Here is an 18,492-nt window from a genome sequence, read left to right on the forward strand (position 1 = left end):
ACACAGACACATAGACACATAGACACACAGACACACAGACACACACACACACACACACACACACACACACACACACACAGAGCAAAAACCAGTCTGGTTTCTCTGGAGAACCCTGGACTCCTCTGCTCTTAAGCTCTATATTGACTGAAGATTATAACCCTATCTTTTGTCACATTACCCTTTTCATCAAGATTTCCCCATACCATAAACAAGATTTTTCTAGGTACATAGAATCAAAAATATCCACAGGATATAAGCTTTCTGTTTTGTTTGTTTGTTTGTTTTTTGAGATGGAGTCTCACTCTGTCACCTAGGCTGGAGAGCAGTGGTGCAATCTTGACTCTGTAACTTCTGCCTTCTGGGTTCAAGCAATTCTCCTGCCTCAGCCTCCTGAGCAGATGGGATTACAGGCACATGCTACCACGCCCAGCTAATTTTTGTATTTTTAGTAGAGACGGGGTTTCACCACGTTGGTCAGGCCGGTCTCAAACTCCTGACCTCATGATCCGCCCGCCTCGGCCTCCCAAAGTGCTGGGATTACAGGCATGAGCCACCGTGCCTGGCCAATAAGCTTTCTGTTTATACTGATCTAACTGTATACTCTCACCTTGCATGCTTCTAATGATCAACAGTATTCGATGAGGAGATAACTGACTGGGATTAGAAATTTGGCTTCAAACTGATCTCAGTGGAGATAGACATGTGTGTTTGTTCTTGATGGACTAAGTGAGTCTATTAACATAAACTCCCCATAACATCTAAGCGGTTCCCACCTTAAAATCCCCATCCTTGAAGAGGCAGTAAAATGTTGTAGTTCAGACCACAGAATCTAGAGCCAAGGACTGCATCCTGACTCCACTACTTACTACCTGGTCAAGTTAGCGTTATTTAACCTCTGTGCCCTAAGATGGGGTACTCATGAACAGTAAAAGGGCTAATTTTTACAAAGCGCTTAGAACAGTGGCTGTCGTACAGCAAACACTAAATAAATGTGAGCGATTATTTTGTAATTAAAAGAAAACAGCTTCATGAATAACACAACAGAGACTGGCTAATATAATTCTGAATAAAACATTTCTAAGAACAAGATAAGATACAGAATTGTGGTAATGCTATAATTAGAGGAGGAAAATATCTGGAATTTATAGATGCAAATTGTACATTTTTAACCTAAAGCCCCTGTCCTTTTCTCCTACCTTCTCCCCATTAGCAAAGATTATTCCAAGAACTAGAACAAAATTAATACAGAGATGCAATTGGCAACTGCACCCCCAAAATACATAATCCACTCTTGCCTCCTACAAGGTTGTCTTATCCCTTTTTGGTGGCCTTGAAGGACAGATAATTTGGATACAGCAATGGACTGCTTTGATCATGACAATGCCACTTCTGCTCACAAGTACTACCAAGAGCTACGAAGGAGAAACTCTTCCATTTCCTAGTCTAAGACTCATCTTTGAAGTAATGTCTAAGTAAAGAAGGCTAAGCAATGGGTACCTGTTAAGGTTGATTTCACATTGATTTGTTTCACTGACTGGCAATCTGGTCAGTGGGAGAAACAGCAGGTCTGCCATATCCCCAAAGTTCAGGATTACAAAATGCAAACCCCCCATTTTCTTTGTTTCCTCATTGGAGTCCAACTAGAATCTCTTTCTGAATGGTGTAACTCACCCTGTAAGAACCCTAATCTCCAGAGTCCTAAATAAGAATTATTTTTCCATCTCTTTGTACATCATTATAATATGGGAGTTAATGTCTTAGGCTCCTTTTTTTGGTGTCTGGGTAGTCCTGTTTTGAAGATAACCCTATTTATTTCTAAAGTATCATTTGATCTCAAACACATAAATACATTTTGTTAATTTTACCTCTAATAGAAATTCCAACTTTTACAAATATAGAAATCTCAGAAGAAAGAGAAACTGATTAATTATGGTTTAAAAAGACAGAATTTTTTTTCTTTTTAAATTGATAAATAAAAATTGTATATATTTATCATACACATGACATTATAAAATATGTACACATTGTGAAATGACTAACTCAAGTTAATTAACATATGTATAACCTCACAAATTTACCATTTTTGTGGTGAAAATACTTAAAATCTACTCTAAGCAATTTTCAGGATTATAATACATTATAGTTATTAACTATAGTCACTGTTGTACAACAGATCTCTTGAACTTATTCTTCACATCTAACTGAAATTTTGTATCTTTTGACCAACATCTCTTCAATCTGTACTTCTGACCCCTTACTCCTAGCCACCATTGTACTATCTGCTTCTGTGAGTTCAACGCCTAGATTCCACATTCAAATGACATCATGCAGTATTTGTCCTTCTATACTTGGCTTGTTTTTTTAACTTTATGATTCTCCATTTCTAATTGGGAAAGCCCATTTCTATTAGTTCAAGTTTCTCTTAAGATGAACAACTTTGTGGTAGGGAAGGAGACTAGAATAGGTTTATTACAGAGCCAGTCACATAAGAAAATACATATAAGTTATCCAAAAGTCATATAAGAAAGGACAAGACACAGGAAGGAATCAATTTATACATACCCTTTTCTAGAGGTAAAAGAGAAAATTAAAAATTGGCCCACATCTTAAAATAAGCATGCATTGGCTGTTTTCTCACTGAGAAACGTTGATCAAGTCCATTATATCAAATTTTCAAAAAGAAAACACTTACAGTATAATTGGCAGCTTGAATTTTCCTAAGTGCTGCTTCTAGTTGCATAATCAAGAAACGTAAAGTCAAAGCAGGAACAATTTCCTCACCATTCTGGCTGTTAGCTGCAACTTCTCTCTGTGGAAAATTATTCAGTTAAAAATGTCTATAAGTCTGAACAAACATCTACATATGTTTACATGATACAAATAATTCATGCTCATTGGAGAAAATTTTAAAAAGAGATGAAGATGGTTTAAAAAAAAAAAAGAAATCCATACCAACCAGATACAATGTTCTCATGTTTGTTTTTAAGTAGTCTGATGAATGTCATTTGTAACTATTTCATTAAAACAATTTTAAATTTTATTTATGTATTTATGTATGTATTTATTTATTTTTGAGACGGAGTCTCGCTCTGTCGCCCAGGCTGGAGTGCACTGGCACAATCTCAGCTCACTGCAAACTCTGCCTCCCGCATTCACACCATTCTCCTGCCTCAGCCTCCTGAGTAGCTGGGACTACGGGCGGCCACCACCACGACCGGCTAATTTTTTGTATTTTTAGTAGAGACGAGGTTTCACCATGTTAGCCAGGATGGTCTTGGTCTCCTGACCTTGTGATCTGCCTGCCTCGGCCTCCCAAAGTGCTGGGATTACATGCGTGAGCCACTGCGCCCAGCCTCTTTAAAACATTTTTTTAAAAAGGTATTCCTATACCTGCCAAGGGGTTGGCAACATTCACACCTACTTCAGAGGAAAGGGGTAATCCCACTTCACTCTCATACCTTCTATTGTGTGACATAGCTAAAATCTTCCAGCCCTGAACCTGTGGTAAACAGGAATGCTGGCATTAATACCAATACAAGGGTAAACCATTTCATGCTACAATCTGATTGCAACTGAGCTAATGCAAGCTTTATTATGTACTATAGTTTATTTACATTGTTGAAATGGAAGGCAGGACTATGTCTTTGTGTCCATTCCCCAATGTTTTCTACCCACAAGTGCTTGGTTTAAATTATGTAATCTGTTTAATAATGTATAATCTGCAAGGAAAATTTAATCTACACTTCCATAACTTGGTTTCCATATATAATATTTTCCTGTTTTTTTTCCTAGCTGACTAGATACTTTATTTCAGTCTCCCTAGCAATCAATTTAATGCACCTCTTCTCTATCAATACATGTTTTCTAGGTAAAGTAACCCTCTATCACAATTTTAAATAGTGTCTACACCCTGACAGTTTCCAAATTTACATTTCTAGCGAAGAATTTCACCTACATTCCAAGCTCAAACAATATCTCTTGAATTTGAATAGAAATATAAAACATAATACTGAAGTTCCAACTCTGTCAAACAGCCTAGGTGGTTTCAGATCAGTCTCCCCAATGAAAATAACTAAAACACCCAGACAGCATATAAAAACTAATTATCTGAAAGCAATGGAAAACTACTAAGACAATGAAAATAAAAACCTCTGAAAGGCAATCTCTGGAGACCTGACTTTTAAGCTACTTTTCTCATTAAAGTAACTGCCATATTCAGTTGTGGCACAGCCTTTAGCAGATTTGCAAGGCTTGGTGGAATACTGAAGCACATGGTCTATAAGGAGGAGCAGCCCCAATAAACAGCCCATTCTTTTGATTGAGGCCCTGTTTTGGTTCCGACGGAAGCAGACCGTAATTCAAGGATTTCAATGGAAATAGTTTATTTGGGAGGTACAGAGACAATGGTAGGAAAGTAGAGAAGTAATAAAGTGAAGAAAAGTAGGTTTTAATTAAAAGATGTGTTATTATGCTAGTTACCCATGGTGGGCCACTGCAGTTATTACAACTAGGAAATTTTAGAAAACTCAAAAATAAAAACCTCAGTATTAACCAACTCAAGGGAAGAGGCAACTGGGATATTTATATGATAACTCCCAAGACCTACTGATTGAGTGCTTTCTGTCGTGATGGGGGAATATTAATTCCTTGGGTCTTCTAAACAGGAGAAATAGCTTTCTCCTGTTCTAGAAAAAAAGGCCCTGAGGCATACAGATATAGATATGGAAAACTAGAACTGTCCAGAGCATACTAAAAATACAGGTAGGGTCCAATTGGTATGGGAAGGGCACCGACAGAATCTGCTACAAAAGATAGAGAAACTGACCCTTCCTCAAAGAACTAAGTAAAGGTTGGAATCATCTCTATCCCAGGTTGAATTAAATAATTTACTAGAAAAGCAAAAATAAGAATTACTAGAAAAAAATTTGTCCAGTTTTCCCAGTTCTTCACAGAGGAAGGTTGCTATGAGACAAACCAGGTAGCTACTCCAAGTAGTAGAATTATCTCTATTATCTTCAATGACTACAGTATTTGTATTTATGTTTTCATGTTCATTCATGATTTTGGATATTTTTGCTTTCTTTTTTGGACATACTTATTATGCACTTGTCAATTTTATTGGTCTTTCCATAAAAGCAAGTTTGGGATTTATTGATCCTTTCTATTTTATGCTTAAATAGATTTCATTCGTTTTAACTATCCTTATTACTTCCTTTTCAAGTGCTTTTAATTTGCTGTTCTTCCATTAACTTCTTGAATGTCACACTTAGATAACTGATATTCAATCTTGCTTTTTCTAATATTTACATCTCAAGCTACAAATTCTCCTTGAAGCTCAGCTTTATCTAATAACACAGGATTTGATATATATTTTTATTCAGTTCAAAAATGTATTTAACTTCTATTGTGATTTCTTCTTTGACCAATTGGTTACCTAGATTAGAGGTATATATCTTACCTTATGAACATCCAGTTTTCTAGATTATCTCTTTTATTGATTTCTAGAATAACTGAACAGCAGTTAGAGAACATACTCTGTATGTTTTGATACTTTGAAATCTGATGGGGCTTGCTTTGTGACCTAGTATATGGTCAATTTTTGTAAATGTTCTGCGTGCACTTAAAAAGAATGCATACTCTGCCACTATCTGGTGCAATGTTTATACATGTATGTCTCAATTAGAGCAAGTCTGCTATAGGTCTACTAATTTTGTGTCCATGTTATATCAGTTATTAAGAGAAGTCTGGTGCAATGTTTATACATGTATGTCTCAATTAGAGCAAGTCTGCTATAGGTCTACTAATTTTGTGTCCATGTTATATCAGTTATTAAGAGAAGTATGTTAAAATATCCCACCGAGACTGACTTGTCTTTTTCCTTTAGTATTGTCTATTTTTATCATCTTATCATTCATAAAGGTTCTGTACATATTTGATCCTACTTCTGGAACTTATCTTCTATTTTCTAGGTATGTCTGAGGTATAAAGAACAAGTAACACAATCTTTTAGTTATTAGAGCTTCATAATAACTTTTAATGTTTTAAATGGGCAAATTCCCAGCCTTATTCCTTTACACTTTTCTTAAATAATTTTCTTGGCTATTTTTCCTCTTATTTCTCATGTGAACTTTAGACTTAGCATTTAGTGACACTAACCAAAAAAATCCTATTATTTTAGTGGAATCCTGCAATATTTATGGATTTTAATTTATAGAAAATTGACAGCTTTAACATACTGTGTCTTCCTACATGTACTATTCCATTCAGGTCCTCATTTCTTACCCTTAATAGAGTTTTAGAGAGTTTTACTTATTGTTTTAATATGGAGTATTGATTTCTAAATTTAATGTGAGTACAATCAGTGCTTGAGTACTTACTAAAATGCAAATTCGAAGATCTATCCCCAGAGATTTTGATTCTTTAGGACTGGTACAGGGGTCAGATATTCTCATGTAAGTGGTTTAGAACAATCTTAAAAAAATACTAGTTTATCTTGTACATTTCTTAAGTATTTTACTTTTGTTATCATTATAAATAAGTACAGTTCGCCCTCCATATCCACAGTTTTGCTTCCATGCATTCAACCCACCATGGACTGAAAATATTTGATAAATAAATAGCAAGAATACAATAATTTAAAAAAATTGAAAAGACAATACAGTATAACAACTATTTACATAGCATTTACACTGTATTAGGTATGCAATACCTAGATGTAATCTAGAGATGATGTAACGTATACGGGAGAATGTGTACAGGCTGTATGCAAATACTATGTCATTTTATATAAGAGACTTGGGCATCCTTGGATTTTTGTACTGGGGGTGTCCTGGAACTAACCTCCCACAGATACCAAAAGATGACTGTACTATTCTTCTATTTTTACCTTCTAGTTGCTATTTTTTGCATATCTGAAGGCTACTGATTTCCATCTTACTGTTCGTAAGTGATTTCCAAAAGATAAGAGGGAAATGGTGACATTATTCTATCAATTTCTAGCCAGAATTCACTTATACTATGGTAAATTATCTCGGTTAAGATTATAATTGTGCATAAAGTCTTATGAATAGCTTCAGTTTGTTTGAATTTTTAATCATAATAGTATTAATGTGTTTCATAGAAATAACCATATATTCCTTCATAGAAAGACAAATGTAGCCTTCTCAAGACAACTACGGTGCTTTATCCTTCTCTTCCCTAGTTAATTGCCACAAAGAAAAGAGTATATAATTTTCTTTAACTTCAGAAAACTCCATTAATTTAAGAAATGGTATCCTTCTTATATTGAAAGTTACCACAAATTATACAGAAAAAAGACTTTCAAGATGGAAATCTACAATATAGCTCCCAGAATATTTATTATACAAATAATTCCAAAACTTTCCATATGATTTTTTAAAAATGCATTGTTTACAAATGTGTTAACTTTTTTTTTTTTTTTTTGAGACAGAGTCTTGCTCTGTCTCCCAGGCAGGAGTGCAATGGCATGATCTCGGCTCACTGTACCTCCACTTCCTGAGTTCAAGTGATTCTCCTGCTTCAGCCTCCCAAGTAGCTGGGACCACAGGCATGTGCCACCATGCCTGGCTGATTTTTGCATTTTTAGTAGAGAACAAGTTTCACCATGTTGGCCAGGCTGGTCTCAAACTCCTGACCTCAGTGATCCACCCACCTCGGTCTCCCAAAGTGCTGGGATTAGAGACGTGAGCCACTGTGTCTGGCCAAATGTGTTAACATTTTATGAGTTAGGAGACCAAAAGCAGTCCTCTGTCCCAGAGTGGCATGTTACAGGTTAATAGTAGGACTGGAATAAACACCAGACCTTGTAGTCAACAGTTTCCAAGCTACCAACCCACATTCCTACCATTATTTTTAAAAGGCCAGCACCAAATAACTCTATTTGTTCAATTTTTTAAAAGTCTATAGTCAAGGTTGACAACAAAGTCCTTTACAAGAAGTAAGATAAGAGATTTTTTTCAAGACCTTGGTTACGCTGTGGTTTAAAAATAATTTCAATTAAAAAAGTCATATACAGACAGCTGCACTTCTGTACCAAATAACAACTTACGATGTTACCTGCATAGTTTGGAAGGAAAAATCTTCTTGTAAGAACTTCTTAATTTGAGGAACCACACCTTTTGGTAGAGTATTCACTGCATTTAATAACTTCTTCACTTCTAACAGTAGGTTAACAGGAACAAGATCAGTAGCTATGTCCTTTTCCTGTTTGTCCTAGAAGACATTATTGATTAAAATTTACACAATTATGCATATTCTCATTCACTCTAATTCTAAAATCAGCCAAAGCATTAAAAAAGGAACAAAGCTCATTTTCCCTTGTTCTCCTAGCTTCTATGACAGAACTACAAAAACATCTAAGGAAGAATAATATATGTTCTTTGTTTTCTAGGAACTTAAAATATTACATATATTATTCTCTGTAACATGAAAATATATCTAAATGTGCTTGTTACATTATATGACTGATACTTCACACACAGCAATTTGAAAATGAATAGCTGTAACAGTTTAAACTGTAAACAAAGTAGTAAAGTAGAATGACTCAACATCTCAATTTAGTCAGAGCTGTGTAAATAGTAATAATCTTCAGGAATTTATTCTTACAGATTAAGGCATTAGTAATTGTTAATTGATAACTACACAATCAAGTCCTGCTGGAATATCTATTAACATTAGTTGTGAAGAACTAGTGGACAACAGAGATGGATAAATGGCCTAGAACAGATGGATGATGGCCTTCCTTTAAACCTTAACAAGAAACCAGAGTTCTTACACTCTGTGGAAACTCTAGGAATATGAATCATATTGCTGTTGATCTCCGAAAATAAGAACTTCTTATTGCAGACGCCCCATAGAGCTTGAGATGCTGAAAATGCCCTTGTATGGGCTAACTCACTTTCAGTTCTCTAACAGACCTGGAGCCACATAGGAAAGTAACTAGAAACCAATAAAGTCCACTGCAGGACTATCTGCCTAATCTCAATGATGGTGTTTTGCCTTTCTTTTCCCTAGTTAATTGCCACAAGGAAAAGAGTTTGCAGAGATTATCCAGTAACTTAGAGGGGAAAATATATAAACATAAAATAACCATGGTATTCGGTATTCACCTGTATGAGGTTATTGTTGTAAAAAATGGGTTTGAGTGCTAAATTAAGATTCCTCCATCCCTATCTATATTCAATATATATACTTTAGATTTCACAGCATTTCTTAAGATTATGTATGTAGAAAAATGTTGACAGTTTACTAACTCTCTATGAAGGATATCCACTGTACTACTACTCATTTTATTATTCTTGCAACTTTTCTACAGGTTTGAAATTTTTCAAAAAGTTAAAAAAAATTCTACCAAGTAACTAGAAAAACCCCTTATAAAGAATGACCAATATCAATCGTGCATATAATTCCAACTAAAGGTCAATTCTAGTCAAAAGTACCTGTAGAATCACCTGATATTAATTAACAAATTTATACACAGGTAAGATTATAGTATGAATAAAAATTTTTCAACAGGAAATATTATAAGTGTCATGCCTACAGGGTCTTGCTTTGTCACCTAGGCTGGAGTACAGTGGTACGAACACAGCTCACTGCAGCCTTGACCTCCCAAGCACAAGTGATCCTCCCACCTTAGCCCCTCAAGTAGCTGGAAATACAGGCATGCACCATCATACCTGGCTAACTTTGGTATCTTTAGCAGAGACAATGTTTTGCCATATTATTAAGGCTGGTCTCAAACTCTTGAGCTTATGCAATAAATCCACCCACATTAGCCTCCCAAAGTGCTGGGATTACAGGCATGAGCCACCATGCGTGGTCCACATTTTTAATTTAAGTTAGTTGTCAAAATATTTGATGCTTAATCCATCTTGGCAAAATTGATTAAATATCTCAACAAAATTCAGGTCAAAGTGTCCACCTTCCTTGCTTTTTGTATTCCTGATTCTGTATCTAGAAATGTCTTTTCTGGATTTAGTCCCGATTCTTGCCTTTGCTCAACTGTACAACCCTACATACACGTGCATATAGCGTACTTCCTCTGCAGCATTTTTTAAAGTGATAACCTCATGCAGGTGAATACCATGGTTATTTTATGTTTATATATTTTCCTCTCCTAAGTTACAGGATAACCTCTGCAAACTTTCCTACCCACGTTCCTGCAAACATGTTCCTACCCAAGTCTCATGTTGAATTGTAATTCTTAGTAGTAGACGAGGGACCTGGTAGGAGATGACTGGATCATGGGGTTGGTTTCTAATAGTTTAGCATCATCTCCCTGGTGCTGTCGCATGACAGAGTTCCCACAAGATATGGTTGTTTAAAAGTGTGTGGCACCTTCCCCTTTGGTCTCTTTCTCTCCTGCCGCCATGTGAAGGCATGCTTGCTTCCCCTTTGCCTTCTCCCATGACTGTAAGTTTCTTGAGGACTACCCAGCCATGCTACCTCCTGTCCAGCCTAAGAAACTGTGATTCAATTAAACCCCTTTTCTTCATAAATTACTCAGTCTCAGGTAGTTCTTTATAGCAGTATGAGAACAGACTAATACACTTATTAACAAGTGGACATCAATCATTATATAAAACTATGTAGACGGTAAAATTATACTAACGGGAACCTAACAAACAAATATCTCTTCACCAGTCTTTCACAAAATATATGAACATATGATGTTCATACAACTAGTTTTAACTACCATAAAAGCATATCACTGGTAATAAAAGCCTTTTATGTATAATTCAGAATTATTCTCTTTCATTTAGACCTAGAAGTTCTAACCATAAACATAATAAAAATAAAGAATAAACTTAACTTCAGAAATGACTCAAACTTCTTACCAAATGAAATTCTGTATGTGTGTATGTGTGTTTTCTTAATATGTGTATAGGTTTTGTTTTGCTTTAATTTTCCCTTCAAAAAACAAATGAGGGATTTCTTAAAATTGATTGTTGGGCTATTTCTGGATGATTCCATTCAATTTTTTAATTAACTTTTAGTTATGGTGAGGAATGGTACTTAGAATGACAACCTTGAGATAAGTATCAATCATCAAAGCAAGATTTAACTGTGACCATTTTACTTACGAAGGTAGGAAAGTAGACTCACTCAAAAAATTTTAACATGTAATTAAAGTGACTACATGTATCACTGCATTTGTATATATAATTAGTTATTATCAATTAACTAAAAGTTAATGAAAATTAAACTTTCTCTTACCAGTTGACCAGATGATTTTTCTTGCTTATTCTCAGTTTCTTCCTTCCTCTGATCCTCCACAGCAGGATGCCTATTTTAAATGAAAATAAGGTATATTAAGAGCATCTTCTCACAAAGAACACAAATTGTAGTAGTAAAGAATCTTAAAAATTGAATTATTGTCTGAAAGTGTAACCAAAGTGCATCAAAGACTGGTAATGGTGGTAGGTGCCATATCTCTTTAGAGACTCAAGTTAAAGAAGGCAAATTGGCCATGCCCTTACTGGATGGTGGTAGAGAAAACAACAAGCCTATTATGAAAAACACTGCATCCTTAATAGATATGCAGTAGACCAAAATAATGGGAAAAAAACCTTATAGCACTGTTCCAAGGTAAAGGGAAAAAAGGTCTTAAAAAGGTTGATGTTTTGTGTGTTTATGAAGATATTACAGGTTAGGGAGAGATCTATCTTAAATAGATCATTTTATTTTTTGTTTAGGGTTCCTAAACTTACAATTGTCCAGTTTTCCAAAATATTTTTAACTGAGGAAAAGTATCATATTTAGAAACTATTTACTATTTGGGTAATAAGGGATCACTTGACAGGTTTTGCTTTTAACCTTAGCTCAAAATGTGAACATACTGCAGTATTATACACTGAACTGAAAATTTTATTTGTAGTATTGCTTTTGCCTGCATACAGAACCATTGTATAGGAACCATAATAAAGGAACCATAATATAGGGTCATATATGATTTATTCTATGTTAATTCTGAACACCAGCAGAGAGAACACTGAGAAATTTATATTGACTGATTTATTCAGAACTGTAGTTTATATTCTCTTATTTGACTTTACATTTATGTATTCATTTAACAGACAACCATTTATCATCTACTATATGCTAATTGATTTTGTTGGGGTAAACTGGGATGGATAAATAAAATGGTATTATCCGTTTTCAAACTTCTAGTGAAAGTTTCTACAAAAGGAGATACACACATGCAAACATTTCACAATATGATTCTCAGTGCTCTTTAAGGTGCCATGGTAAAAAGAAACCTATTAACTGTCTTTTCCTCCAAGTCCCACTTGCCCTACAAAAAATAAAGCAAAACACAAGTTATATCTTTGTGTTATCAAGGAATGAAAAATACTGCAGCAGTATTCTGAAGTCTTTCAAGGTTTGAGAAAGAGTATACAATGTTCTAAAGTGTATACTCTACCAGCAAACTCCATTTCATGATCATTCCCTCCTTAACCCAATACTTCTCAATCCCAGACGCATATTAAAATCAACTGTGAAGCTTCTGAAACATCCAGATGCCCAAAACCTACTTCATGTCTTCTAAATCAACAGTGTCATGTGGGCTGCTATATTCTCTATGGGCTCCACTACAAATTTTGATGTGTAACTCCAACTTACCCTCACCTCCTCCTCTGTACAAATAAAGCTAAAACCTCTTAGCAACATAGTCAAAATACACCCCAAGAATTTTTCTTAAGTACCTTTTCTTGCTATTTCCTCACCTCAGCCAAATGACCTTTTGTCCTTCCTTGCTTGTAAACCCATCACAATGCTTCTCATTTTTTAAAGATCAGTTCAAATGTTACTTTGTGCAAACTCAATCACTAGTCAATAATTATTTTTTCTTCCTATAGACAGCCACAGAATCTCTAATAGTTATATAATTTGCCTAAAGATATAATTACTTTTTATATATCTTGCCACTATATTATAAGCTATCTCTAGGTACACAAATATTGTCTTAGTCTTTATTCCCTAAGCACCAAGGAATCAGTAAATGCTTTTGTAAAATAAATTAACAGGTCACACTGCTTATTATATGAGATAGTTCAAGCCTGGAGGGAGATCTCCAATATGACCTTGTTTAGTATTATATAAAGTAGAGGTGGGCTGAACTTGTCCCGCTTGGAGAAAAGAGAACGTCATTACGGAGTTGGCCCACTGAATCATTCAGTAGGGTCTTCTGCATCATGCTTAAATTACTCTTTAGAAAATGGGGATAATAAAAGCATTCACTTCATAGAGTCGTTATAAGGTTTATGAGTAAAACATAATGTAAAAGCATTAAAAACAATGCTGACATAGTAAGTCTATGTAAGCACTTGTTAAATGATACAACATTTTTGTGAGAATGACTGAACAGTAAGGTATGGCATATTTTTCAATTCTTAGCTCTTCAGTGAGAATGTAATCCCTAGTGAACTTTTGTAAAATTAGATTTCACCCAGTCTACATCACCCACTAACCAAACTTGCTGAAATGTCTTGAAGCATAAGGGTTTCCCATTCATACTAGCTCCCCAAGGTTACGTGGAAAAAACAAACATTATGTCTTTTGGAATACAACAAATGCAGCTGGTTTCTGCCAACCTATCCTTTACCTCTGGGGTCCCCAGCCCCTAGGCCACAGACAAGTACAGGTATATGGTCTGTTAAGAGCGGCTGCACAGCAAGGAGGAAGTGAGCAATGGGTAAGCATTACCACCTGAGCTCCACCTTCTGTCAGATCAGCAGCAGCATTAGATTCTCAAAGGAATGTAAACTCTATTGTGAACTGCCCATGTGAAGGATCTAAGCTGCCCACTCCTTACGAGAATCTAATGCCTGATGATCTGAAGTGGAACAGTTTCATCCCCAAACCATTCCCCGCACCCCTACCATCCGTGGAAAAACTGTTTTCCACGAAACCAGTCCCTGGTGCCAAAAACGTTGGGGACTGTTGCCTTACCTCACAAAAAATTCGTCTGGTAGAGAATCCATGCTGCACAAGGTTTCTTCACAAAAATCTTATTCCACTGCTTGCAAACTGACTTTAAATACTACCCTTTAATGCTGTAAGGAAAATAATATTTTTATGAAGGTAGGAAAGTGACACTCTTTCTGCACACTATGAAAACAGAACACGATCATTTGAAAAAAATCTGAAACTGCTATAAAAGAAAATGAATCATAGTTTCGCCACCCAAACACAATCACTACCCATCCTTTAATATGCTAATTTTTGCCAAGCATAGGTATATTTTACCAATTTGTAATCATATTAAATAAAAGATGTTCTACCCCACCTTTTTCACCACTGAAAGTTATATCAAAAGAATCTTTCATGTTGTTTTATCCTCCTAGTAAACATTTTTAATGGCTATACAATAGCTGGTTGATTGGGATGTCCTTGGCCATTTCCTTAGAGTTGGTCATTTAATTTCCCATTTTTTCTATTATAAATAGTTCCATGATAAACTCCATTATCCATAAAACTTTTCCCATATTTATTATTTCTTTACAATACATTCTCAAAAGTAAAATTAATAGATCAAAAGACACAAACATTTCATTGTTCAATGGCTTCCTAAAAGATTTATACTAACTTATTTCCCACAGAGGTAAATATGAGTTACTGCTTAACACAATCTTGACAGCGCTGTTTTGTTTTCTTTTAGTCTACAAATAACATGTAGCTACTTTTTCCCCAAGTCATGATTCTACATCTCCATAAAACAGGAGACACAGGATGTAAAGAACACTTGCACAATCTCGGGTTCCAACATCAATGGATGTTGTGGATATTTCCTGAAAGAAAAATAACACTGAGGCAATACAAATGAAAACAAAGAGACTAGAGTATCATAAGTATATATATTTATTTACATAGCTATTTATTCCAAGAACAACTCTTCTAAAACTAGTCCCATTTAATCTTCTTACTGAAAGTTCAAGCCTCTAGACTACAGTGCTTAGTGCTAGGCTGGCTTCCTTTTCTGATCCTACCCTAAGCCCAGAAAGTGTTAAATCATATGTAAAACTATTGTTATATGCTTTGGGGCAAAAAGAGAAATAGAAGAAATAGAAAAGAAAGTGGCAGCAATTGCATAAATAAAACGGACGTAGGCTGTCTTGCTGCCAAGCACAAGACTGTATGAAGTTTCTCATTTGTTGTTTCTGACCTGCTTATTTATCTCAGTAATTGGATAGCCATTTCTGTAACAGCGTATTTAATACAATTCCATAATTTAGATTGGTACAGCCTTTCTAGCTAGGCCCAATACTAAAAGGTAATTCAGCACAGGGTAATTCCCATATCAATAAAATATATTCCACAAGGTCAACTATAAATCACCTATTAAGAATTCAGATTGTGTTTACTCAAATAAACACTATTTTAATGATATCCTGCCCCTCCCCCCACCAAAAAAAAAAAAAACAAAAACAATTTACCACAGACATGAAGAAGTAACTGCAGAACCTGAACCCATCTAATAAACCCTGAGGTCTGTGTATCTTTTCAGTAAGCTTAGATAAGGGAAGGGGCAACTCAGCCTGGTATAAGGGCTAAAATAAGTCCTGTAGAGATCATCTGCAAAACAAGTATTCCTAATTATGATACCACATACCAATATTCTACATTTGACTCACACCAACTCTAAGTAACACAGAAAGTCTTAAGAGACAAGAATAATTCTGCAACAATTTGCTACTGGTATCTTAAAACACAAAATTACACATATATACACACAGACAGATTTCCTTCTAAATTTCATTTAAAAGAGCTTTCTTCTAGTATCTCTTAATTCCTTGCTCATCCCCAACAAATACACTCCATTGCTATATTACAACTCGCCTACATAGAATGAATAGTTCTCCTAGATAATTGTTATTTTATAGTTTTACTCTTATTTCAAAAATTCAGTAAGCAAAGTCACATTTTAATTTGTACTCTCTGTTCAAATACTGAAGAAAGATACAAACTACAGCTAATAACGAAGCAGAGAGGTTGGATAAACCTTGTCATTCACACTAGATCAGATCTGCTTCATCTCTTTAATAAAGCTCTATAGAAAAAGACATAACTGTGAGGATTTTAGGACTGTGATCAAACTACTTTTATGGTTTCTATAAATCTCTCTGTTATTTTAATAAAAAGTAACAACAGTTAAGGCATTATTTCATAGCTAGAGAATACAAATATACGTCTTTTCCAGACAAAACAATCCCCTCATTTCCAGAATTTATCAAAGCTCAGACTTGGAGACCTCCCCCTCTGCTAAGCTCTTCTTTGGCCAGTAGCTGTTTGCATAGATCACAGCAAAGATGAAAAGAAGGGAGGAAAATCCTCTGGTGACAAGATAGAGGCAAACCTGTTCAGTGGTCAGCTTGAAAAAGAAATGGGTGGAAAATTAATCAACAAATCAAAAAGATATTTGGATCCCAAATTAACAGTTAAGCAGGCTTTTTCAGCTTGCTCAAAATACAACCTGAGATGAATCTCTGTGATGAAAGGTTTTCCAGGAGAAAGAATCATCAATGTCATCATTTCACCAGGAGCTAAACAGGTATGTGTGGCAAACACTATCGGCAACAGCAACAGCAGTGGCACTTTACAGCCTCTGTTGCGAGAAAGGCGAACTGCCTAGCAACCAAAAGGAAGTAGCCAGCCTGAAATGTCACCACTGAGCTGCTAAAATAATCCAAAGGTTTTTACCATTCTAGAAGAGGCTGGAGAAAACCTTTTAAGTCAGGGTTAACATAAGGGAGAAAAAAAAAGGTAAATCTAGAATCTAGTTTCCCCTAGTGTATTCATTTCAATAGACTTTCCCTGTCGGTAGTAAACAAAATTTACTCTGACTTCCTGGGATTAAGAGACTGCTCTTCTTCAGGAATCTATTTAGGTCCTTGTTGGTTGATCTGAGGGCAAGCTAAAGTTCAATGTCAATTTACAGCGCACTTTTATCCGCTAATCAAGATGATCTTATCTGTGGGCTGTGTTTTACTGGTTGAAAAATAAGGTAATACCATCCATATCTTAATAAACAGTAACATGGCTTTCTTACTGTTCCTTCTACCTGAACTCTCGGCTCCTACTTTCCCTCTTACTGAAATTTTAACAATTTTTTTTAATTGTAAAGGTATTTTGTTTCCATTTTTAAAGCTGTTTATTCACGTCAAAGCAGGCACAGCTCTTATGTATAATTTTTTAAATAATCCACTTAAACATTTAACTTGTGTTACTGTAACTTTCCTAAACTGTATATAGGCACATTTTTATAAAAATCCACTCAAATGTTCATCTTGACTAAAATGTTACCAAAATACCAAGGATTCAGTCTAGGTCCCACTGCTGGCTGCCCGGAAAGCTAATCATTGAAACAACAAGTTTTGCCTAGGAAGAAGGCTTTAATTGGGTGCTACAGCTGGGGAGATGAAGCTCAATCTCAAATCTATCTCCCTGACTGACTAAAACTAGGGTTTTATATAGCAGGGAAGAAATGTAATAATTTGCAAAAAAGCAATAACTAGGGATGGGCAAGGAGGCATCTGGTGAAGTGATCTGCTAATTTTCAGTTCTTGGATACCTTTTTTGAGAGGCCTGAAGGTCCTTTCCTAAGGAAGAAACTCAAATAAACACAAGTTTCAAGCTTTAACACCAGAAGGGTCAATTTCTATGTTTATCCAAAAACAACTGTCTATGGCTCTACTGGGTTGATTTAAAAAATACCTGACCAAGATAGAGACTCTAATACAACAACAAGTTTACATTTCAAAGTGTGGGTGGATGTCCCATGAATTTCCCTCCCTTGTCAACTCTAGCACTTACAGATTATACAATGCCCGTAGAAAAAAGTGAGTGTCAGTGTGGAAAACAATAAAAATAAAGCTCACAGTTTTCTCCACGTTACTAGCTTAAAACAAAGTAATATATTTTGTCTTTTTCAGGAAAGGAATTCAGTTATTATGAACTTTTCCTATGTCCAGTAAATCAGGGTCTCAATTTTGGAACTACTGACATTCCAGGCTGGATAATCCTGTTATGGCAAGTTGTCCTATGCATTTTTAAGATGTTTCACAGCATCCCTAGCCTCTGTCCACCAGATGCCAGAGGCAGCTCCTCACCAACACACACCCACACCCACACATCCACACACCTCAACCCCATTGTGGCAATCAATGATATCTTGAGATATTGCCAAATATCCCTTGGGGCATAAAATTACTCTCCAAACGAATGAGTTAAGATTAAGAAGCTTAATTAAGTGGACATAGAGACTGATCTGAGGAAGAAAAATAAGACCATCCTGATATTACACAACATGTACAGACACAAACAAACTTATGTCTACAAGAAAGCAAAATGAAATAAAGTATCTAGATTTCCATTAATGTCAAAATTGAGAGGCTGTATAGTAGTTTAAGAGCACTGTAATCACTCTGGAAGGGTATGCTTTGACACACACTAGCTAGCTGTGTGATTTTATGT

The 18,492-nt window shown here is 35.4% G+C and overlaps 1 protein-coding gene across 14 annotated transcripts in view; it reads right to left on the reverse strand.

Annotated features, from left to right (window-relative positions):
• The window catches only part of DZIP3 (DAZ interacting zinc finger protein 3), a 97,919-nt gene that overhangs the window by 67,979 nt on the left and 11,448 nt on the right, over positions 1-18,492 (reverse strand). For 13 of the 14 annotated variants that reach the window (XR_013414583.1, XM_077994298.1, XM_077994296.1 and 10 more), the window contains exons 2-5: positions 13,972-14,075; positions 11,236-11,305; positions 8,077-8,232; positions 2,693-2,809 (exon numbers count right to left, since the gene is read on the reverse strand). Coding sequence is in view for 13 of the 14 variants with exons in the window: in XM_077994298.1 (XP_077850424.1) it covers positions 2,693-2,809; positions 8,077-8,232; positions 11,236-11,305; positions 13,972-14,003 (375 nt within the window). In the remaining variant the exon portion in view is untranslated. Of the gene's footprint in view, positions 1-2,692; positions 2,810-8,076; positions 8,233-11,235; positions 11,306-13,971; positions 14,076-16,492; positions 16,627-18,492 lie in introns of those variants that run through there. The other variant, XM_015129789.3, reaches the window with a different exon arrangement.

This window comes from Macaca mulatta, chromosome 2 (genome assembly GCF_049350105.2).
Source record: "Macaca mulatta isolate MMU2019108-1 chromosome 2, T2T-MMU8v2.0, whole genome shotgun sequence".
Classification (NCBI taxonomy): Eukaryota; Metazoa; Chordata; class Mammalia; order Primates; family Cercopithecidae; genus Macaca; species Macaca mulatta.